The sequence below is a fragment of the Brienomyrus brachyistius genome, chromosome 13 (genome assembly GCF_023856365.1).
Source record: "Brienomyrus brachyistius isolate T26 chromosome 13, BBRACH_0.4, whole genome shotgun sequence".
In the NCBI taxonomy this organism is placed as follows: Eukaryota; Metazoa; Chordata; class Actinopteri; order Osteoglossiformes; family Mormyridae; genus Brienomyrus; species Brienomyrus brachyistius.
The window spans coordinates 9,907,308-9,931,503 of NC_064545.1; the positions used below are offsets into that span (position 1 = coordinate 9,907,308).

Here is a 24,196-nt window from a genome sequence, read left to right on the forward strand (position 1 = left end):
CACGTGGGTAATTAGAGGGCGTGGCACACACGAGGAACGGACGGAGCGGGCGTCACACACAGGACCAGGAGGCACTTATATACTATGGACTGATGGAGGGGCAAAATGAGAGGCAGCTGGAGAAATCCACAGAAGGGCAGGAACGGGAGGTCAAGGTAATATGACAGATGTGACTTGTTAGACCACACTAAAGGTCCGAGTCACATGTCCGGGTGAACCACACCAGACAAGACACATTACTAGACAGAGAAAAGCACAGGACACGAGACTGGGTATAGGGTACAACGGAGGGAACCGAACAAACTCGGAGAAGTCTAGGGACATCAGGGGAGAGAAGTCAAATGGACAGAACACCAGACTGGGGACGACATGGGACAAGACACAGGACATTCAAGCAGGATGAACAAACAGAGGGGTAGCAGAGACTCAACGAGACACACAGGTGAATCAGACAAGACACTACTGGGGCTAGGAAGTGGACAAAAACAGAACAAGGGACTGCGAGGAAAACAGACTGGGACAAACACGGGGACAAAAACATGTCAGATAGGTGGAATTACCACAAGGACAGGGACAAAGACACGAGTATGGACCACAGGGGAACAGGGCAAGAAGTCAAAATGCGGAACTGGCGCTGTCCTCCCATAGGGGCCCATTGTAACAAAATGGCGGCCAACTTTCAGGTCATGGGGCCAGTCAATAGTTCCAAACGTTGACATTCATGGCATAGAATCAAGGTAACATTATATATTCATTTGGTTTTTTGTTATCAACGGGTTCGTGATTATAGTTAGCTCCACTGTTACTATGTCAATACACCTTATTAAAATATTCATCATTTTAATTTTGATTTTATTTTTAGCAGAAAATACCTCCCATACTAGTCAGTAAAATACTGATAAATAAGTTTTCATATGGCTGATGCTTTTATTCAAAGTGATTTACAAGGGAAGGGAAACCCAGGGAAATCGGACATCATCGGTCACGTAATTTTGTATAAACGAAGCAACTCCCGCTCAGTTTCGAATCGCTGGGTTTCAATTTGAATTGGCATGCTCTGAAGATTATGCTAAAATATGTAGGCTTTTGTGTGTGTGGTAACTTGATTGTCGTTTGTTATTCTTTTATTTTGTAATGAAACCAGTTTCAGCCTGTAGTAGAAATGAAGCCATTTCACTGATGACAGCAATTGTGTCAGTGTTTTTTTTTCCCATAAGCACAATAAACCCAGTTATTTTGTTTTATGCTAATGTCGTAACACATCTTTTTTTGTTTTGTTATCACTATGCAGCATTGTTAAAATTTTATGGCAATTTTACCACTTACAGTTGACACCCTTACAATGTGCCTGTCAGAAAAACATCTGTAAAATAAAAAAAATAAGTTATTGCATTCACAAAACCGAGCATCTTCTACAGCTTCCGTTTCCTTACCTTCCTGGCACACAGTGCCGATGCCTTATTTTTGCGACACTTTGTCTTAAAATGAAACCATAATATTTATGAATATTATGTATTTTTTAAGCAGTAACACAGTTCATCAAATACTGTTTGACATCACATTCACAAGGCCAAGTGTGGTCTGCTATCCACCTTCCCTTTGTTGCCACTAAACGGCGTTGCATTAATGGCAACGTGTCTGCAGCGGTGGCAGATTGATCCCAAAAGTATTATGTGTTCCTCACTGGGAGAATACAATAAGATCTAAACACAGGAAAGCACAGAATGAGTAAACATTGTAAAGGAGGTGCATAAATGCACAGATAAAATGTTTTATACACAATAATAGAATGATATTTTCAACTGAATATTATCTTCACATGATTCAGCACCATCCATCTTCTTTGATTGCGGATATATATGTGTGCAGCGCCCTCTAGTGAAAGTAAGTGCAGCAAATAACATAAAAAAATTTACGATCATTGCATTCAGCCCTTTTTTCAGTTTCTTTTTCTCTCAGTTTTACAAGCATACAAACCTAAACAAAATTTTACTCAGAGACTTTGGTCAATGTTGAATCATTCCTCAGAGACTCCATGTTGACTTGCAAAGTCAATCCAGGGTCTGATTGGGGCTCCTGAGAGACTGAAGGAGAAGTCAGAATGTCTTCGCTTATGAGTGACCTGGATAAAAACCAAGTTACGAGCCTTTAATGACCTATCACGCACAGCCATCAGCAGTGTGTCTAGCTGTACTTACCTTGGACCTAAAGATCCAAGTTTTTAGAGTCCTGGTGCTCCCTGTCTTGCTATATGGCTGTGAGACATGGACGTTATCCAGTGAGCTGAGATGAAGACTGGACTCCTTTGGTACTGTGTCTCTTTGGAGAATCCTTGGGTACCGCTGGTGTCGAATGAGCGGTTGCTAGAGGAGTCCCGAATGAGGCACATTACCTGCATTGTGAGGGAGGGTCAGTTACAGCACTACGGCCATGTGGCGTGTTTCCCTGAGGGTGATCCGGCTCACAGGATCCTCACTGCTGAGGACCGAAGTGGCTGGACCAGGCCAAGAGGACGCCCACGTAACACCTGGCTGTGGCAGATAGACGGCCATTTCCAGAGGGTGAATCTGGACCGTGTGTCGGCCTGGGGAGGTGGGACGCGGGGGGGGGGGGGGGGTCACCAACCAGGATCAAGAGGTGCTTCATCTTCTGGTGGGTACGGCAACATGCTGTGCCAGTGCAAGTCCTCCAACCTGACCTGACCTGCTGCTGACATATGATTGGCTGAACAGATATTTGCTTCACCGAGAAGTTGAACTTAATAAAGTGGCCAGTTAGTATGTGTGTGCTTAATACAGTGGCAAGTGAGTTACAGAAGTAATGGACCAGCATCTCATCCAAGGTGTCTTCTGCCTTGTTTTCTGCTTACTGGGTTTGGAGCCCAGAACTTGTACAGGATCACTATGAATCCCGTCATCACTGCAAACCATCGCTGACTTCACATTCCGGATTCTCCCTACTGTCATTTATTGGTGATCCTCAGATCACTATGACATTCATTTATTTGAATATTGCACGGATAATTTTTACCAGACCTCGGAATTATTAATACAGATCTTACGGCTAAGTTAAACTGAACAAAAACATTCAACTATTTGCTTTGTAAGTTTTATTGCACATTGTACTTCTTACATTACCCAAAACTACTTTCCAAATTATTGGATACAAGCTTTGGTTTTACACAGGCTAGGCCTGATTTCTTTGGTGGCCATGTATGCAATATTCTAACAGAACGGATAGTAAATGTTGATTTATTATTACAATACGCAATATTGTGAACACGCATCTGATTTTACTATCCGGTAAGCCTGATTGCGTGGCATGTTGGGTCTAACGAGCTGATAACTTAAGATTTCCCATTAGTACTAATGACATTGGTCCTTCCCTTTGTATGTGAGAGGTGCATTGGTCTCTCTTCTGTTTTGAGAACATGCAATCCCATTTTTAAAGCATGACTCCAATAACACAACACTTAAAATAGATTTTTTTTTTGCAAAAGAAAGAGGCACACAGATGTAACCGGAAGTTTACTTGCAGCAAGTGAATCTCTCTTCTTAGAACATTCTACAAACCAGTAACATTCTACAGAACACAATAATAAAAAAAGATCCATGTTTCGAGGCTTTTTTCCTGACCTATGATCCACAGATTTTTGCTTGGTTTCCCCATTTCTGCAGACGTGCAGTTGCAAGAGAGGACGAGCAGGTTTTCCACAAAAAGGCTGACAACCGCAGAGGTAATCCATTACGGGAATACCTCGAAAATGCCTGTGTCTGAATGACACACATCCTACGCATCTCCAGACAGACAGATAAATGTTCAAATCCTAATGGACATAAAAATATATTAATCTCTGTCCTTTATCACTTTTTGAATATAAATACATTTTTAAATGTAATGAACATGCATCAACCATTTTAGAGAGTGCTTTAAATATGAAAAATACAGCTGTAACTATAACACCAAAAAAAAAAAAAAAAAAGTTTGGCTTGATACACAGAAGGTTATAAAAAGGTTTGAAATGGAGTGTTGTGGCATCAGTGCCGGAGCACACGCTAGCACAGCAGTGGGCGGTTCTGAGAACGTAACAAAAGCAAGAGTTACTCCTTACACCAAAGACACTCAGAATCGATGCCATAGAGCAACAGGGTGTGTGTGTGTGGGGGGGGGGTGGGGGGCGACGCCTTGCAATAAGAAAGATCTCCCCCCCCCCCCCCCCCCTCGCTTATGGTTCTTGGGCAATCCTTTTGTCGCATGCAGAGGTTTCCGTTTCCTATTCCGGCATTGCTGCAGCGGCCATTTCCACTTTGCTGTGTAGATCCTGATCGATCCTGCAGGGGGAGACATTGTGTTAGGCTGTAGCTGGGCACCCCCACACCAACAAAGGTCTTTGGAAGGAAGGACTCTCACTGGGAACGCAGCTCCGCTTAAACGCAGCTTAAAATGGATTGGGTTTGCAATGGACTGGTTTGCAATGCGTCTGCAAATATTCATTACCACATTACTATTAAGCGGGTTTATTGTGGGCATTCCGCTTAAAAAAAACCTGAAGGGGGTGATAATCTGGGTGGCTGAAACAATTTCTAAAGCAAATTGGGCTAATTAAGATTAATATGATTTACTGTGTGCATGTTATTCATCAAGACTCCATTGTAGCAGGTAAAATATACATGTTGCTAATTTGAAGGCAAACATAGCGCAGGGTTGCGAGAGCTGAACTTTCGGATCTCCAGCTAAACGCCAGCCGGCCATATTCCTGTCATGAACTAGACAGTCCAAGTTCATTTGCCCAGAGTCCAAACACAGGGTGTTTCATCATTGACACTTTTCAATGACAGGTGTGGCGTTTAAGCTGGGAGACCTCTACTGCCCTTTACTCAGAGTCTACCATGAGTACAGGTCACCGTTGTTCCCATTTCTCCATTTCGCTGACGTCACTCGTCGCTTTGCTGTGGCTTCTATTGACGACCCACACGCTACGAACACATACAGGAGGTGCATGGGTGTGGTGGGGCATGGTGAGAGTCATGCAAGACAATGTGAAGATTAACGCCAGCCAGCCATGCAGAAACTTAGATCAGATCACCCAAGAGTGTTGAGGGGGGGGGAGAGAGATCCACCATCCTGAACCTGTTTGCCACCCAGTGTCAGCATATCACATGAAGAGCATCTCCATCACTGACCTAGCGAACTTCATCCTGGGCAGGTTAGACCGGGTTACCAGGACCAACCGCTGTTTCCTCAACAGACAGTTAGAGAGCTCAGTGATGCTCTGGGAGCTTGTCAATAGAGAAAGTCAACCAGAAAGGGCAGCCTGGACGCATAGTCTACATTTGCTGCCAGTAAACTACATCGCAGTGCTACCAGAAGTTAAAATAAGAAACCGGCACAGTTTGTTTACAGGAAAGGAAGGGTGCTTGCGAAAAATAATCACATTTTCTCTGTAGGTTAAGCAAAACAAACAAAACACACTCTTAAAGGCACAGTAAGGCATGTTTTACAAGTGAATACTTTTTTTTTTTTTTAGAAAAACACAGCAAGCAGAATGTGTTTCCAGTGTTGTTAGGAGGATTGGCAAGTCTCTGATTTGCTGCATTGCAGAATGAGATTTTCATGGAGTGACGTGATTTGCTGCACAGCCCTTTTTTTTTTATTATACAACGCTTCGCGATAGGCAGACTGCTGGAATCAGACAATGCAATTGGTTAGCTTTGGGACTGAGACAAGCATTTCTTCCCTGTTGCTCCACTTCCTTTGGACACGTCTCCTGAGTGGTATAGATGTTTTAATAGGATGGGGGTGTATTTGATTGCCCTCGTCCTGCCCTTGGATGATTAATATATGCGGAAAGGTGTCAGGACAGTTGTGATACCCTTTTCTGTGCAGCTCCTGGTACCGCCCATTTTTTTACAATGTGGAGCGGAGGCAAGTCCATATGGCACATGAAAAAACCGAACAGTCCATCATGCGTGATAAAAGCCGTCATTTTTTCATTCTTAGCGAAGCAAAGTTTCCACAAGGTAATAAAATTACTTTATAAAATTAATAATAAAATTACTAGTGGACAGTCCAGCTCTGATATTTTTCAACCCGGATCTTCCTACTGTGGTCTGGACCGACACTTCTGATTACGTTCTGGGTGGTATCCTTGCTCATATTCATCCGGACATCACGGAGCGCTTTGTCACATTCGCATCCAGGACCCTGACCCTGCTGAATGCAAATACTCGACAGTAGAGAAAGAGGCCCTTGGATGTGTGTGTGTGTGCTGGTGAAAAGTGGAGGACTTACCTGTGGGGACAAAGGTTTACACTTTACACTCATAGGTAACTATGAATGCTCAGGTAAAGAGTTGCCAATTGTGCCAGTCTTCAGATGCAAATGCTGCACCCTCTGCTGCAGCTCTCCAGTGCATGCAGTTTCCTACAGCATGGGAGAAGCTAGGTATTGATGTGGTTGGCCCCTTTGAAACTACTACTTGGGATTTCTGGTTTGCCCTGACACTGACAGATTACCACAAGTAGCCTGAGGTCCTTCACAGCCTCTGCTACTACTGGGCATATAATTAGTTTCTTGACATCAGTCTTTAGTGTTTGGTAAGAGTGTTTGGTAAGGGATCTCAGATTCTACATGCAGAATTTGTTGCATTCCTAAAGGACAATGTCATGTAGCACATACATACCTCAGTGTACCACCCAGCAGCAAGCGGAGCTGTAGAATGTTCCCACCATGTCCTTAAGTCTTATATACAGTCCATCATTCTGCAAGGGAAGCCATGGAAACCCAAGGAGACGGAATTCCTCCAAGTTTACTGCGCTGCTCTACATGCGACCCCCGGACTTTTACTGTTTGAGTTATTACAGGACAGGAATATGCGCACTCATGTTAATGTGCTTTCTCTGCCCTTGTCCGGCAAAGATGCTCTGGTATGCTCTGTCACAGTGTCCCTCTCCCCAGAGCAAAACGTTTTTAAAGAAGAGGACAGGGTGTGCATTCGGAAGCCTACTCAGGTGCTATGGTTCTGGAGATCAAAATGAAAGTTTCCCTTGTGATACTGTCATGCCCGGCTCGTCCGCTCCTCGTGTGTGCCACGCCCCCTGTTTACCCATGTGTGATTCCCTGAACGTCTCCTGCTGTTTCCGATTACTTTGATTAGTCCTGTCCTATTTTAAGTCCTGGTCTTACCGGTTTCCCTTGTCTGTCATTGATGTTAGTTGGCATCTGATGTTTCCTGCTGTTTGGTGATATTCTTCTATGCCTGTGTTCCCTAACCCTAACCCTAACCCTAACCCTAACCCTTGCCCGTAATAAACCCCTAGTTCTTCCTTCTGGGAAAGTATTTTCAAAGTCACGGGGAAAAGCCATAAACTAACTGGATCAATCTTGGGATTCAGTGAATCGATACTGAATCTTCAAAACCAGGATCATGATTAATCATTAAATTAATATTTTTCCCACCCCTAGTCGGGGTTAATGATTGTTGTCACAGTTCTGGCATACTCATCACCCTGTTACAGACTGGACATTTTCTCTAGCTGTCAGTCTGAGTTGCTCCAACTGTTGATGGCCTACAGATAATGTTTAATATTTGAGGCCTTCTTTTAGTACACCTACGACCGGAAACCTTTTTGTCTTGCCGTAGAGATCATTTCTCAGGACGTCAAAGGGTGCGCTGGCAATTATGAGCTCACTTATTCTCTGAATGAGTTCTTCATCAGTAAGCTGACACTCTAGAACTCTGGTTCTGGCTCTGCTCATCAATAATCTCACCTTGTTTCTGCCTGTATTGCAGCAAATGGAGTCTATGAATTCTGAAATACACATTCATTATCAGTTGCCCTTCAAAGAATGACCACAATGTGTCAGGCTTTCTCTAATCTTCTTTAATGAGGCCAATACCATGCAGCCTTTTCCTTCCCTTGTCCTAAATACCACAGAATGTTTGCCGAGCTTTTCTAGCAGTGCCTGGTATATTATCATCCCCAGTGCCCCAGCAACATAATATTTTGTTTGATCAGTGAAAAAGTCTCACTCAAGTCAATGTCAGGCCAGTGTATCACTGGAAAGTGCCGTGCCATTTTCTGTATTTAAAGAGTTATTTCTATTTTGCCGACAAGAGGTTGTCAGCATGCAGTCCTCCCCTTGATTGTGTAACCTACTGAACCAGACAGAGGGACCCTTTAAAGGCTCCGGAAACCTTTGCAGGTGTTTTGAATTAATTAGCTGATGGGAGTGTGGAACCATGAATCCGCGATATTGAACTTTGTCACAATATTCTAATTTCCTGAAATACTGAATTTTGGGTTTTCATTGGCTGTGAGCCATAATCAACCAAACGAAAAGTAATAAACACTTGAAATATATCACTCTGTGTGTGACAAATCGATACATGGGTTTCACTTTTTGAACTGAATCGCTGACATTAATTAACTTTTCTACGATACTCTAATTTATTGAGATGCACCTGTATATGATTAACAGCAGAGTATATTCAAGGTGGCTGTGGTTGGTTAACAGGGGGCAGGAAGAAGAGGTAAGGTTAACGCGCTTCAGTAGCGTCTGATCAGAAGCCACACCCAAGTGAAACAAAAGGAGCAGGCAGGCAGGCTTAGGGTTGAACATGACAGGCTGACCTGGCTTCAAGATCAACGTTCATCCTGGATATAAATGGAGAGAACTTTCTGCTTTTTGCAGTCATTATTGCATAAGTGTTGCTGCAGAAATAGGGTGAAGCACACGTGAATGTTTAAGAACCTGTGGTGACAGTTTCGCAGTTTAGTTTCTCAACACAACTGAGAATGTTCCGGACCCCGATACGGCTAAATTAAATTAGATTATACACTGATGAACAGGGACACTTGTGCCTTGTGTATAAGAGACCAGGGAAAGCTATGCTGAAAATAACGATGCACTATAAACTTAACAAATTTTATATATCATCAGTATATTTTTTTGGGATCATCATTTTTTTATTCGTCTTCCTAAAGTTTTTCTGGAAAATACCTGACCTGCCTTCAGGACCGACATACATGTTGGATACAAACGAAGACGACTTCCTCGGTTGTTCTGCCATCATCCGAGGACATGTGACAGAGACCACAAAGGCTGGCTTTGATCGGCTCCTGGCTACGAGAAAGAAAAAACAGATGTTCACAGAAACCTTCTACCTGAATGCCACACAGGACTGTTCTGCCTATGTGGAAGGTAGGGGATACCTCACCAACACACTGAGCCAGGAAGAGAAAGAGTTTCCCATTGCTTATTCCATGGTGATCCATGAGAACATCGAGATGTTTGAGAGACTGCTCCGTGCACTGTATGCGCCCCAGAACGTGTACTGTGTACATATAGATCAGAAATGTTCCGAGGACTACAAGAACGCAGTTAGGTCCATAGTGTCCTGTCTACCAAACGTGTTTGTGGCGAGCAGACTGGAGAGCGTGGTGTATGCATCGTGGTCACGCGTCCAAGCGGACCTGAACTGCATGGAAGACCTGCTGAAGTCACCCGTCCAGTGGACGTATCTGCTGAACACCTGTGGGACTGACTTCCCTATTAAAACAAACGCGGAGATAGTTCAGAGCCTGAAATGGCTGAACGGCAGGAACAGCATGGAGTCCGAGGAGACACCGGAGCACAAGAAAGGCCGCTGGCAGTATCATCACAATGTCACCCATGACTCGGTTATCAGGACCGATATCAGGAAGACCCCTCCTCCAATCAGCACACCCATGTTCTCAGGCAATGCATACTTCGTAGTCACACGTGAATTTGTAAGGCATGTGTTTGAAAGTCAGGAGGTACAGAATCTTCTGGAATGGGAAAAAGACACCTACAGCCCCGATGAACACCTGTGGGCCACTTTGAACCGAATGCCAGCTATGCCTGGATCCAATCCCCCCAACATAAAATTCCAGTACTCAGACATGACAGCCATAGCCCGACTGGTGAAGTGGAGTTACCTGGAAGGGGATGTGAGAAAAGGGGCCCCGTACCCCCCCTGTACTGGAAGCCACCGCAGCGCAGTGTGCATCTTTGGTGCTGGTGACTTACGCTGGTTGCTGCATCAGCAGCATCTTCTAGCAAACAAGTTTGACCCTCAGGTCGATGATGTTGCCCTCAAGTGCCTGGAGACACACCTTCGTTACAAGGCTCTCTATGGAAAATCAATGTAAATTAGCCTTTAAGGACAAGCATAGAAGGGGATGTTTCTCTGTATTAAGGAGGGTGAGTGTACAGTATAATAATGCCTGAACATTGGCATCTGTAAGGACTGTAAAACTTTTTTTTTGTTCACATATCATACATGTTTTAATTTTAAAATAAGTAGTGGATCAGAAATTGTGTTTCTTGTCATGTATGTTCTTGCAATAGTGTAACTTAAAATTTTGCCCATGACGTTGATTATGGCAAAAATCATAATCAGGATTATTTTGCTCTATTAAGATATAGGATGATTATTTATTGACTTGGAAATATGCATTTATTGAACGCTAAATATAATTAAACTGAGAAACAAATAAGTAATAAATAATTTTGTGAACTGAATTTATGACACTAGACAAAATGGAAGCATCCTTGTGAAACGAATTGTGGCAAAATAACAGGTTTGTCTTGATTATTTTGCTTTGATAATTGTAGGAAGGCACAATCATAACTGAAATTACAGTCCCGGGTGTGAGATGTTTGATTCAGTAAAGATTATCTCTTGAACTGTGTCCAAGTTTGAGTTTAATCACATGGTAACCAAGTCACTACCGAACAAAAATGAACGCACACGTAAGATCGTGTTCTCTTTTTTGTAGTTCAGTGCTTATTTTGTATTTTACAGTAATTGTAAAGGTTAAAAATTCTTCATCTACTACTATTATCTATTACTACTACTACTATACTATTCCCCACATGCTTGTATGCATGCCTGACAACGTTGGGCTCCTATTGAGACGACAGATGGTGTCTTGGGGGATCTCCTCCCAGATCTGGACCAGGGCATGAATCTGCTACTGGACAGTCTGAGGTGCAACCTGGCAGCGTCGGATGGACCGAAACATAATGTCCCAGAGGTGTTCTGTTGGGTTTAGGTCTAGCGAGCATGGGGGCCAGTCAATGGTATCAATGCCTTCATCCTCCAGGAAGTACCTGCATACTTTCGCCACAAGAGACTCGGCATTGTCGTGCACCAGAAGGAACCCAGGACCCACTGCACCAGCATAGGGCTTGACAGTGGGTCCAAGGGTTTCATCCTGATACCTAATGGCGGTCAAGGCGCATCCCTCCATGGATATGCTTCCCCAGACCATCACTGACTCACCCCCAAACCTTCATGCTGAACAAAGGTTACAGGCATTCATCCATTTTCCAAACCGCTTATCCTACTGAGTTGCGGGGAGTCCGGAGCCTATCCCGGAATCCCCAATGGGCACGAGGCAGGGAACGAGGCAGGGCTGCAGGGGCCAGCCCATCGCAGGGCACACTCACACACCATTCACTCACACATGCACACCTAGGGGCAATTTAGCAACTCCAATTAGCCTCAGCATGTTTTTGGACTGTGGGGGGAAACCGGAGTACCCGGAGGAAACCCCACGACGACGTGGGGAGAACATGCAAACTCCGTACACATGTGACCCAGGCGGAGACTCGAACCCGGGTCCCAGAGGTGTGAGGCAACAGTGCTAACCACTGCACCATCATGCCGCCCCAGGTTACAGGCAGCCAGTGTTAATTTCGTTAGCGAAAAATCGTTTCATTATCATGAATGACCTTTATTTTCAGAGTAAAACGAGATGATAACTACATAAAAATGATTTCTCGATGCCTAAGACTATGATGAAGTGTTTTAACACTTTCGTCAACAAATAAAAACAAAATGAAAATGTTTGCCAGAGACAAGATACAATCAGAACTAATGTAGTTCACATGCAGGGGTATTCAACTGAAATTTAAAGAGGTCCAGTTGGAGAAAATTTCTTGAAGCAAAGATCTGGAAGATCATAATGTCTAACTACTTAGTTTGATATATATATATTTAAGTAGCCTTTTAGTTGTATCAACATTGCATGTAATCAATACCTGACTGCCAGATCAAATTTATTCAGTGCAATTCTCCACCCTCAGGGTGGTTCTCCACCCTCTGGAAACATGGTTAACAGTTATACAAATTGGTTTAGAAATAAATCACAATTCAATACCCACATTTAAACCTTTATTTAAAAAATGATAATACTAATAATAATAAAACAAACAGGGCTGCTGATTGTCGTCAAAAACATTGTGAAGCGAAGTCTGTATAACACACCTAATACACTTTGAGACCCCTGACCTTTAGTCCAAGCCAGACACAGTTCAACACCATTGGTAATAAAGCAAGATATCAGGGAACAAAGTCTTAAGTGAAAAGGCCATAATGTGATAAATATCTGTTTTTTTTTAGAGAAAACTCTATTTTATAAAAATCAGTGACTGCTATGAAAAAACTCAAAATGCAAAAACTCTTCTATTTTGCTTGGTTACTTATGGTTATAGTTAGGGCAGGGTGGGGGATAAGGTTGTCATAGTTAGCGTTAGCATTTTTCCCATAGATGTGAATAAGCAGGCCCCATAAGGATAGGTATACCCTACATGTGTGTGTGTGTGTGAGAGAGAGAGATAGAGTGTGAGAGACACGCGCAGAGTGACAGTTGTCATCTGAACAGAGAACTTGGAACTTCAGCATCATCATCATGACAGCCGTTGAAAGACATTCTAGAGATCCTACACCTTAATACTGCTACAGGCTGCTCCGCACTAATCAGTTTTCACATGGTTTTCAGAACGAACATGGGGGAAAATCAGTTCTGGTTCAAAGTCCTGTAGACTGGGCTTATCAGTCCTGAGTGAAACCTCCACCTCCATGTCTTTGAGGTGCATGCTTGAGGTGCTCTGTGCTCTTCAGTGGCGGCCTCATCAAATTCCATGACTCCTTCTGCACAAGCAGAAAAAGACAAATGATTTAGATATATGCAAAGGAGATCTGCAGTAACACACTAAGTCCCGACATTTGCGAAAATATGTTTCCTGTTCATCCACTACTAAAACTGAATTAATATAAAACCATCTCAGCAACTGGTAAGACGAGGCATGGTAGAGAGTTGGCATTGTTTCAGCAGGGAAGGCAATATTTTCTTTAGTCATTATTTACAGATTGGTCAACATGAAACTTGGGCGAGATATGGTACTGAAATCTCTAAAAAGCAGCTTCCTGTAGTCATCAGATATTACAGTAAGAATCAGTAAGAAACTCTCACAAATCATTTTTTTTGCTGGACTGATATATATATATATATATATATATATATATATATATATATATATATATATATATATATATATATATATATATATATATATATATATATATATATATATATATAGCAGCTGGGGATTCAATAACTACAGAATGTATTATTCAAATTCTTGGAAGACAACATGCTAGTACAGAATTGCATTGGTCTTGCAACTCATGGTTGTAACACAACATGTGGGCCACATAATGCAGTGCTATAGAAATATCAGGAGCAGAATCCTCATGTTACGTATATCAAGTGCATATACCATTAGCTTCAGCTATGGGCATCTAAAGCAGTATTATGTAGAGTATGCGGAATGTGGAGCATATGGTTTCTCAGACCCGAAAACAATTGTTTATAATATTGCTCATCATCTTCAAATATATGCTTAATGTAGGTGAAAATCCCTTGACGATACTGCAGTCTGATAAGAGGCAGGAAGGACACAGCAGCAGGATTCGGCGCAAAACAGAATGGGAATTATTGGCAAAGAAACTGAACAGGAAAACAGGACTTCAGAGGATCAAACAACAAAGAAACCCATACAGGGACAACAACATTAATGTCTGGATTGAGGAGCACAGTGTCACGGGACGGCTCGCGATCGCCTGGTGAGCGGGCAGAGAGGCGAGCGAGCGGAAGCAGGCACACAGGCAAGGTTCGGGAAACAGGGTTTTTACTGGCAACAGGCACGGACAAACGCTGGGTAACATCAATGACAGACACTGGATTAGTACACAACAGGAACTTAAATACAAGAAACAAGGCAGCAGGAAACAAGACATAACTGGGCACAATCAGGGAATCACACGTGGGTAATTAGAGGGCGTGGCACACACGAGGAACGGACGGAGCGGGCGTCACAGAACCCCCCCCTCAAAGGCGCGCTGCACCGGGCGCACCCCGGAGGAGGCGACGGACGGGACGAGACCGGGGAAGCAAGACCGGAAAGAAAGACAAGAGCAAAAAAAATCAACAGGGAACAAGACAGACAGGCAAAACCGACAAAGGGGCAGGAGCCAAGACAGGACACCACAGAGGACAGGAAAGGCAGATAGACAGACCAGAAACGGGGATACAGAGGGAACAGGCGGGACAAAAGGACCGGGAGTGACGGGAGGGAACACCGGGAAACCAGGAGTGGAGCGGGGCAGAACAAAGGGACCGGGAACAGAGGACAGTGGGACAAAAACGGGAGGAGGAGCGAAGGGACGAGGGACGGAGAAAGGAGGAGGAAAGGAAGAAGGGACAGAGGCAGGGAAGAAGGGAGAGAAGGAGGGGGAATAGAGGGGAGCCCGAGGGAGACCCAGCGGGCGACGGGAGGCAGCCGGAGGGGCTGCAGGCGGCCGGGAGGCCGGAGCCGGAGGGGACCTCGGAGGGGATCTCGGAGACCGGGCGAGGGACTGAGGCAGGGGCCGAGGAGGGAGCAGGAGGGGCCACTGGGGAAGGGGACGAGGAAGCAGGAGGGGCTCTCGGCGACGGTCCCAAGGAGGGGGGAGCCACCGCAGGCGGCGACGTCCGGGGAAGGGCCAGAGGTAGAGGCCCCGCAGGGGACCGAGGAGCCGCAGTCGGGGGACCCGCAGGAGCCCGACGAGACGCCGGACGAGGGACAGAGGCAGGGGAACGAGGCGTCGAAGGGGGACCGGCAGGCGACTGCCGACCCGGTGGGCCAGGACCCGCAGGCGCCGAGCGAGCCACAGCGCCGGCGAAGGAGGGCGAGCCAGGGGGCCGGGCGGGAGGGACCCCCGTCCTGCGTCTATGCCCTCTCCCCCTACGGGACACAGACACCAGGCCTCTTGGTCGGGGTCGGGCACGTCGGGGCAAGGGTGAAAAAGTCAAAAGTAGGGTCCCCGAGGGGTCCCACTCAAGCTCCTCCACCTCCGAAGAGGGAGGAGCTTCGGTGGAGTCCTCTGGGACCACCTCGGGACCTTGGGTCGAAGGGGGTTCGGGAGCAGGAGTCTCAGGGGCCAAAGTCAGGGGAGACTCGGGGCGCACCACTGGGGCTGCAGCAGGCGGAGGGAGCGCCTCTGGGGCTGCAGCAGGCGGAGGGAGCGCCTCTGGGGCTGCAGCAGGCGGAGGGAGCGCCTCTGGGACAGGAACGCGGTCAGGGACAGGAACGTGGTCAGGAACGCGGTCAGGGACGCGGTCAGGGACAGGGACGCGGTCAGGGACGCGGTCAGGGACAGGGACGCGGTCAGGGGTTGGAGCTGCAGGCTGTGGGGGCGCCGGCCCGGGAGCTGCAGGCTGCTGCAGTGGGGGCGCCTGCCCGGGAGCTGCAGGCTGCTGCAGTGGGGCCGCCTGCCCGGGAGCTGCAGGCTGCGCAGGCGGTGGCTGCGCAGGCGAAGGCGGCTGCGACGGCTGCGCAGGCGGCTGCGGCAGCTGCGCAGGCGGCTGCGGCAGCTGCGCAGGCGAAGGTGGCTGTGCGGGCTGCACAGGCGGTAGCGGCGGCTGCACGGGCGCTGGGTCCGTGGACGGTGGCGGCCGCACGGGAGCGGGGTCCGCGGGCAGCGGCGGCCGCACGGGAGCGGGGTCCGCGGGCAGCGGCGACGGCTCCGACGGCGTAGTCGGGACCGGTGCTCTCCGGACAGGAGAGGCTGCCTGGGGAGGCAGCTTAGCAGAGCTGGGGGCCATCCGGGTGATCGGGGAGCTCTCCCGATCCTCCTCCGGGAGGGCCGCCGGGATGAGGGCACATGCCCTCAAGGCGATCGTCGGGGCGATCGTTGGTCCCCTCCTTCTCCTCCTCCGGCTCTTGGCAGCGGCGGGAGGTGGAGCTACGTCCGCAAACGCGGACGTCGGAAGGACAGGTCCCCGCTCGCTGGGAGCGGCAGAGCGCTCGGTCCGGAGCTGAGCAATTTGACGGAGACCCTCGCGCAGCTCCTCGGCCAAGCGGATGTCCAGGTTGAGGGCTAGCTCTTCGAGGGTCTCCGTACATCGGCGGACGAGGCTCCACACGGAAAAATCCTCCTTGATCCCGGGTTGGGATCTCCAGTACACCACTCGATCTCCAAGGCGGAAGTACTCCTCCTCGGAGATGTAAGCCGCTTTGTTTGGGTCTGTCATTCTGTCACGGGACGGCTCGCGATCGCCTGGTGAGCGGGCAGAGAGGCGAGCGAGCGGAAGCAGGCACACAGGCAAGGTTCGGGAAACAGGGTTTTTACTGGCAACAGGCACGGACAAACGCTGGGTAACATCAATGACAGACACTGGATTAGTACACAACAGGAACTTAAATACAAGAAACAAGGCAGCAGGAAACAAGACATAACTGGGCACAATCAGGGAATCACACGTGGGTAATTAGAGGGCGTGGCACACACGAGGAACGGACGGAGCGGGCGTCACACACAGGACCAGGAGGCACTTATATACTATGGACTGATGGAGGGGCAAAATGAGAGGCAGCTGGAGAAATCCACAGAAGGGCAGGAACGGGAGGTCAAGGTAATATGACAGATGTGACTTGTTAGACCACACTAAAGGTCCGAGTCACATGTCCGGGTGAACCACACCAGACAAGACACATTACTAGACAGAGAAAAGCACAGGACACGAGACTGGGTATAGGGTACAACGGAGGGAACCGAACAAACTCGGAGAAGTCTAGGGACATCAGGGGAGAGAAGTCAAATGGACAGAACACCAGACTGGGGACGACATGGGACAAGACACAGGACATTCAAGCAGGATGAACAAACAGAGGGGTAGCAGAGACTCAACGAGACACACAGGTGAATCAGACAAGACACTACTGGGGCTAGGAAGTGGACAAAGACAGAACAAGGGACTGCGAGGAAAACAGACTGGGACAAACACGGGGACAAAAACATGTCAGATAGGTGGAATTACCACAAGGACAGGGACAAAGACACGAGTATGGACCACAGGGGAACAGGGCAAGAAGTCAAAATGCGGAACTGGCGCTGTCCTCCCATAGGGGCCCATTGTAACAAAATGGCGGCCAACTTTCAGGTCATGGGGCCAGTCAATAGTTCCAAACGTTGACATTCATGGCATAGAATCAAGGTAACATTATATATTCATTTGGTTTTTTGTTATCAACGGGTTCGTGATTATAGTTAGCTCCACTGTTACCATGTCAATACACCTTATTAAAATATTCATAATTTTAATTTTATTTTTAGCAGAAAATACCTCCCATACTAGCCAGTAAAATACTGATCAATAAGTTTTCATATGGCTGATGCTTTTATTCAAAGCGATTTACAAGGGAAGGGAATCCCAGGGAAATCGGACATCATCGGTCACGTAATTTTGTATAAACGAAGCAACTCCCGCTCAGTTTCGAATCGCCGGGTTTCACTTTGAATTGGCATGCTCTGAAGATTAATGATGGTATGTTCTGTTGCTAAAATATGTAGGCTTTCGTGTGTGTGGTAACTTGATTGTCGTTTGTTATTCTTTTATTTTGTAATGAAACCAGTTTCAACCTGTAGTGGAAATGAAGCCATTTCACAGACGATTCACAGAGCAATTGTGTTTTTTTTTTCCCATAAGCACAATGAACCCAGATATTTTGTTTTATGCTAATGTCGTAACACATCTTTTTTTGTTTTGTTATCACTATGCAGCATTGTTAAAACTTTATGGCAATTTTACCACTTACAGTTGACACCCTTACAATGTGCCTGTCAGAAAAACATCTGTAAAATAAAAAAAAAGTTATTGCATTCACAAAACCGAGCATCTTCTACAGCTGCCGTTTCCTTACCTTCCTGGCACACAGTGCCGATGCCTTATTTTTGCGACACTTTGTCTTAAAATGAAACCATAATATTTATGAATTCATCAAATACTGTTTGACATCACCTTCACAAGGCCAAGTGTGATCTGCTATCCACCTTCCCTTTGTTGCCACTAAACGGCGTTGCATTAATGGCAACGTGTCTGCAGCGGTGGCAGATTGATCCCAAAAGTATTATGTGTTCCTCACTGGGAGAATACAATAAGATCTAAACACAGGAAAGGACAGAATGAGTAGACATTGTAAAGGAGGTGCATAAATGCACAGATAAAATGTTTTATACACAATAATAGAATGATATTTTCAACTGAATATTATCTTCACATGATTCAGCACCATCCATCTTCTTTGATTGCGGATATATATGTGTGCAGCGCCCTCTAGTGAAAGTAAGTACAGCAAATAACATAAAAAAATTTACGATCATTGCATTCAGCCCTTTTTTCAGTTTCTTTTTCTCTCAGTTTAACAAGCATACAAACCTAAACAAAATTTTACTCAGAGACTTTGGTCAATGTTGAATCATTCCTCAGAGACTCCATGTTGACTTGCAAAGTCAATCCAGGGTCTGATTGGGGCTCCTGAGAGACTGAAGGAGAAGTCAGAATGTCTTCGCTTATGAGTGACCTGGATAAAAACCAAGTTACGAGCCTTTAATGACCTCCCACGCACAGCCATCAGCAGTGTGTCTAGCTGTACTTAGCTTGGACCTAAAGATCCAAGTCTTTAGAGTCCTGGTGCTCCCTGTCTTGCTATATGGCTGTGAGACATGGACGTTATCCAGTGAGCTGAGATGAAGACTGGACTCCTTTGGTACTGTGTCTCTTTGGAGAATCCTTGGGTACCGCTGGTGTCGAATGAGCGGTTGCTAGAGGAGTCCCGAATGAGGCACATTACCTGCATTGTGAGGGAGTGTCAGTTATAGCACTACGACCATGTGGCGTGTTTCCCTGAGGGGGATCCGGCTCACAGGATCCTCACTGCTGAGGACCGAAGTGGCTGGACCAGGCCAAGAGGACGCCCACGTAACACCTGGCTGTGGCAGATAGACGGCCATTTCCAGAGGGTGAATCTGGACCGTGTGTCGGCCTGGGGAGGCGGGACGCGGGGGGGAGGGTCACCAACCAGGATTAGGAGGTGCTTCATCTTGTGGTGGGTACGGCAACATGCTGTGCCAGTGCAAGTCCTCCAACCTGACCTGACCTGCTGCTGACATATGATTGGCTGAACAGATATTTGCTTCACCGAGAAGTTGAACTTAATAAAGTGGCCAGTGAGTATGTGTGCGCTTAATACAGTGGCAAGTGAGTTACAGAAGTAATGGACCAGCATCTCATCCAAGGTGTCTTCTGCCTTGTTTTCTGCTTACTGGGTTTGGAGCTCAGAACTTGTACAGGATCACTATGAATCCCGTCATCACTGCAAACCATCGCTGACTTCACATTCCGGATTCTCCCTACTGTCATTTATTGGTGATCCTCAGATCACTATGACATTCATTTATTTGAATATTGCACGGATAATTTTTACCAGACCTCGGAATTATTAATACAGATCTTACGGCTAAGTTAAACTGAACAAAAACATTCAACTATTTGCTTTGTAAGTTTTATTGCACATTGTACTTCTTACATTACCCAAAACTACTTTCCAAATTATTGGATACAAGCTTTGGTTTTACACAGGCTAGGCCTGATTTCTTTGGTGGCCATGTATGCAATATTCTAACAGAACGGATAGTAAATGTTGATTTATTATTACAATACGCAATATTGTGAACACGCATCTGATTTTACTATCCGGTAAGCCTGATTGCGTGGCATGTTGGGTCTAACGAGCTGATAACTTAAGATTTCCCATTAGTACTAATGACATTGGTCCTTCCCTTTGTATGTGAGAGGTGCATTGGTCTCTCTTCTGTTTTGAGAACATGCAATCCCATTTTTAAAGCATGACTTCAATAACACAACACTTAAAATAGATTTTTTTTTTGCAAAAGAAAGAGGCACACAGATGTAACCGGAAGTTTACTTGCAGCAAGTGAATCTCTCTTCTTAGAACATTCTACAAACCAGTAACATTCTACAGAACACAATAATAAAAAAAGATCCATGTTTCGAGGCTTTTTTCCTGACCTATGATCCACAGATTTTTGCTTGGTTTCCCCACTTCTGCAGACGTGCAGTTGCAAGAGAGGACGAGCAGGTTTTCCACAAAAAGGCTGACAACCGCAGAGGTAATCCATTACGGGTATACCTCGAAAATGCCTGTGTCTGAATGACACACATCCTACGCATCTCCAGACAGACAGATAAATGTTCAAATCCTAATGGACATAAAAATATATTAATCTCTGTCCTTTATCACTTTTTGAATATAAATACATTTTTAAATGTAATGAACATGCATCAACCATTTTAGAGAGTGCTTTAAATATGAGAAATACAGCTGTAACTATAACACCAAAAAAAAAAAAAAAAAAAAAAGTTTGGCTTGATACACAGAAGGTTATAAAAAGGTTTGAAACGGAGTGTTGTGGCATCAGTGCCGGAGCACACGCTAGCACAGCAGTGGGCGGTTCTGAGAACGTAACAAAAGCAAGAGTTACTCCTTACACCAAAGACACTCAGAATCGATGCCATAGAGCAACAGGGTGTGTGTGTGGGGGGGGGTGGGGGGCGGCGCCTTGCAATAAGAAAGATCTCCCCCCCCCCCCCCCCCCCTCGCTTATGGTTCTTGGGCAATCCTTTTGTCGCATGCAGAGGTTTCCGTTTCCTATTCCGGCATTGCTGCAGCGGCCATTTCCACTTTGCTGTGTAGATCCTGATCGATCCTGCAGGGGGAGACATTGTGTTAGGCTGTAGCTGGGCACCCCCACACCAACAAAGGTCTTTGGAAGGAAGGACTCTCACTGGGAACGCAGCTCCGCTTAAACGCAGCTTAAAATGGATTGGGTTTGCAATGGACTGGTTTGCAATGCGTCTGCAAATATTCATTACCACATTACTATTAAGCGGGTTTATTGTGGGCATTCCGCTTAAAAAAAACCTGAAGGGGGTGATAATCTGGGTGGCTGAAACAATTTCTAAAGCAAATTGGGCTAATTAAGAATAATATGATTTACTGTGTGCATGTTATTCATCAAGACTCCATTGTAGCAGGTAAAATATACATGTTGCTAATTTGAAGGCAAACATAGCGCAGGGTTGCGAGAGCTGAACTTTCGGATCTCCAGCTAAACGCCAGCCGGCCATATTCCTGTCATGAACTAGACAGTCCAAGTTCATTTGCCCAGAGTCCAAACACAGGGTGTTTCATCATTGACACTTTTCAATGACAGGTGTGGCGTTTAAGCTGGGAGACCTCTACTGCCCTTTACTCAGAGTCTACCATGAGTACAGGTCACCGTTGTTCCCATTTCTCCATTTCGCTGACGTCACTCGTCGCTTTGCTGTGGCTTCTATTGACGACCCACACGCTACGAACACATACAGGAGGTGCATGGGTGTGGTGGGGCATGGTGAGAGTCATGCAAGACAATGTGAAGATTAACGCCAGCCAGCCGTGCAGAAACTTAGATCAGATCACCCAAGAGTGTTGAGGGGGGGAGAGAGATCCACCTTCCTGAACCTGTTTGCCACCCAGTGTCAGCATATCACATGAAGAGCATCTCCATCACTGACCTAGCGAACTTCATCCTGGGCAGGTTAGACCGGGTTACCAGGACCAACCGCTGTTTCCTCAACAGACAGTTAGAGAGCTCAGTGATGCTCTGGGAGCTTGTCAATAGAGAAAGTCAACCAGAAAGGGCAGCCTGGACGCATAGTCTACATTTGCTGCCAGTAAACTACATCGCAGTGCTACCAGAAGTTAAAATAAGAAACCGGCACAGTTTATTTACAGGAAAGGAAGGGTGCTTGCGAAAAATAATCACATTTTCTCTGTAGGTTAAGCAAAACAAACAAAACACACTCTTAAAGGCACAGTAAGGCATGTTTTACAAGTGAATACTTTTTTTTTTTTTTAGAAAAACACAGCAAGCAGAATGTGTTTCCAGTGTTGTTAGGAGGATTGGCAAGTCTCTGATTTGCTGCATTGCAGAATGAGATTTTCATGGAGCGACGTGATTTGCTGCACAGCCCTTTTTTTTTTTATTATACAACGCTTCGCGATAGGCAGACTGCTGGAATCAGACAATGCAATTGGTTAGCTTTGGGACTGAGACAAGCATTTCTTCCCTGTTGCTCCACTTCCTTTGGACACGTCTCCTGAGTGGTATAGATGTTTTAATAGGATGGGGGTGTATTTGATTGCCCTCGTCCTGCCCTTGGATGATTAATATATGCGGAAAGGTGTCAGGACAGTTGTGATACCCTTTTCTGTGCAGCTCCTGGTACCGCCCATTTTTTTACAATGTGGAGCGGAGGCAAGTCCATATGGCACATGAAAAAACCGAACAGTCCATCATGCGTGATAAAAGCCGTCATTTTTTCATTCTTAGCGAAGCAAAGTTTCCACAAGGTAATAAAATTACTTTATAAAATTAATTTTTCAACCCGGATCTTCCTACTGTGGTCTGGACCGACACTTCTGATTACGTTCTGGGTGGTATCCTTGCTCAGATCCATCCGGACATCACGGAGCGCTTTGTCACATTCGCATCCAGGACCCTGACCCTGCTGAATGCAAATACTCGACAGTAGAGAAAGAGGCCCTTGGATGTGTGTGTGTATGCTGGTGAAAAGTGGAGGACTTACCTGTGGGGACAAAGGTTTACACTTTACACTCATAGGTAACTATGAATGCTCAGGTAAAGAGTTGCCAACTGTGCCAGTCTTCAGATGCAAATGCTGCACCCTCTGCTGCAGCACTCCAGTGCATGCAGTTTCCTACAGCATGGGAGAAGCTAGGTATTGATGTGGTTGGCCCCTTTGAAACTACTACTTGGGATTTCTGGTTTGCCCTGACACTGACAGATTACCACAAGTAGCCTGAGGTCCTTCACAGCCTCTGCTACTACTGGGCATATATAAACAAAACGTTTTTAAAGAAGAGGACAGGGTGTGCATTCGGAAGCCTACTCAGGTGCTATGGTTCTGGAGATCAAAATGAAAGTTTCCCTTGTGATACTGTCATGCCCGGCTCGTCCGCTCCTCGTGTGTGCCACGCCCCCTGTTTACCCATGTGTGATTCCCTAATCGTCTCCTGCTGTGTCCGATTACTTTGATTAGTCCTGTCCTATTTTAAGTCCTGGTCTTACCGGTTTCCCTTGTCTGTCATTGATGTTAGTTGGCATCTGATGTTTCCTGCTGTTTGGTGATATTCTTCTATGCCTGTGTTCCCTAACCCTAACCCTAACCCTAACCCTTGCCCGTAATAAACCCCTAGTTCTTCCTTCTGGGAAAGTATTTTCAAAGTCACGGGGAAAAGCCATAAACTAACTGGATCAATCTTGGGATTCAGTGAATCGATACTGAATCTTCAAAACCAGGATCATGATTAATCATTAAATTAATATTTTTCCCACCCCTAGTCGGGGTTAATGATTGTTGTCACAGTTCTGGCATACTCATCACCCTGTTACAGACTGGACATTTTCTCTAGCTGTCAGTCTGAGTTGCTCCAACTGTTGATGGCCTACAGATAATGTTTAATATTTGAGGCCTTCTTTTAGTACACCTACGACCGGAAAGCTTTTTGTCTTGCCGTAGAGATCATTTCTCAGGACGTCAAAGGGTGCGCTGGCAATTATGAGCTCACTTATTCTCTGAATGAGTTCTTCATCGGTAAGCTGACACTCTAGAACTCTGGTTCTGGCTCTGCTCATCAATAATCTCACCTTGTTTCTGCCTGTATTGCAGCAAAAGGAGTCTATGAATTCTGAAATACACATTCATTATCAGTTGCCCTTCAAAGAATGACCACAATGTGTCAGGCTTTCTCTAATCTTCTTTAATGAGGCCAATACCATGCAGCCTTTTCCTTCCCTTGTCCTAAATACCACAGAATGTTTGCCGAGCTTTTCTAGCAGTGCCTGGTATATTATCATCCCCAGTGCCCCAGCAACATAATATTTTGTTTGATCAGTGAAAAAGTCTCACTCAAG

The 24,196-nt window shown here is 45.7% G+C and overlaps 2 protein-coding genes across 19 annotated transcripts in view; one reads left to right on the forward strand and one right to left on the reverse strand.

Moving 5' to 3' along the window:
• The window catches only part of LOC125706287 (beta-1,3-galactosyl-O-glycosyl-glycoprotein beta-1,6-N-acetylglucosaminyltransferase 3-like), a 91,426-nt gene extending 81,145 nt beyond the window's left edge, over positions 1–10,281 (forward strand). For both annotated transcript variants that reach the window (XM_048972922.1, XM_048972921.1), the window contains exon 2: positions 9,389–10,281. In XM_048972922.1, coding sequence (XP_048828879.1) covers positions 9,389–10,175 — 787 coding nt within the window. In that variant the 3' untranslated portion in view covers positions 10,176–10,281. The remainder of the gene's footprint in view (positions 1–9,388) is intronic.
• bnip2 (BCL2 interacting protein 2) overlaps positions 1–24,196 on the reverse strand; it is a 68,962-nt gene that overhangs the window by 15,118 nt on the left and 29,648 nt on the right. For 3 of the 17 annotated variants that reach the window (XM_048972904.1, XM_048972909.1, XM_048972913.1), the window contains one exon: positions 20,103–20,923. The exons of 5 other annotated variants lie outside the window; for them this stretch is intronic. In XM_048972904.1, coding sequence (XP_048828861.1) covers positions 20,866–20,923 — 58 coding nt within the window. In that variant the 3' untranslated portion in view covers positions 20,103–20,865. Of the gene's footprint in view, positions 1–3,094; positions 3,636–4,010; positions 4,332–5,183; positions 5,241–20,102; positions 20,924–21,773; positions 21,831–24,196 lie in introns of those variants that run through there. 9 more of the 17 variants (XM_048972902.1, XM_048972905.1, XM_048972903.1 and 6 more) reach the window with 9 other exon arrangements.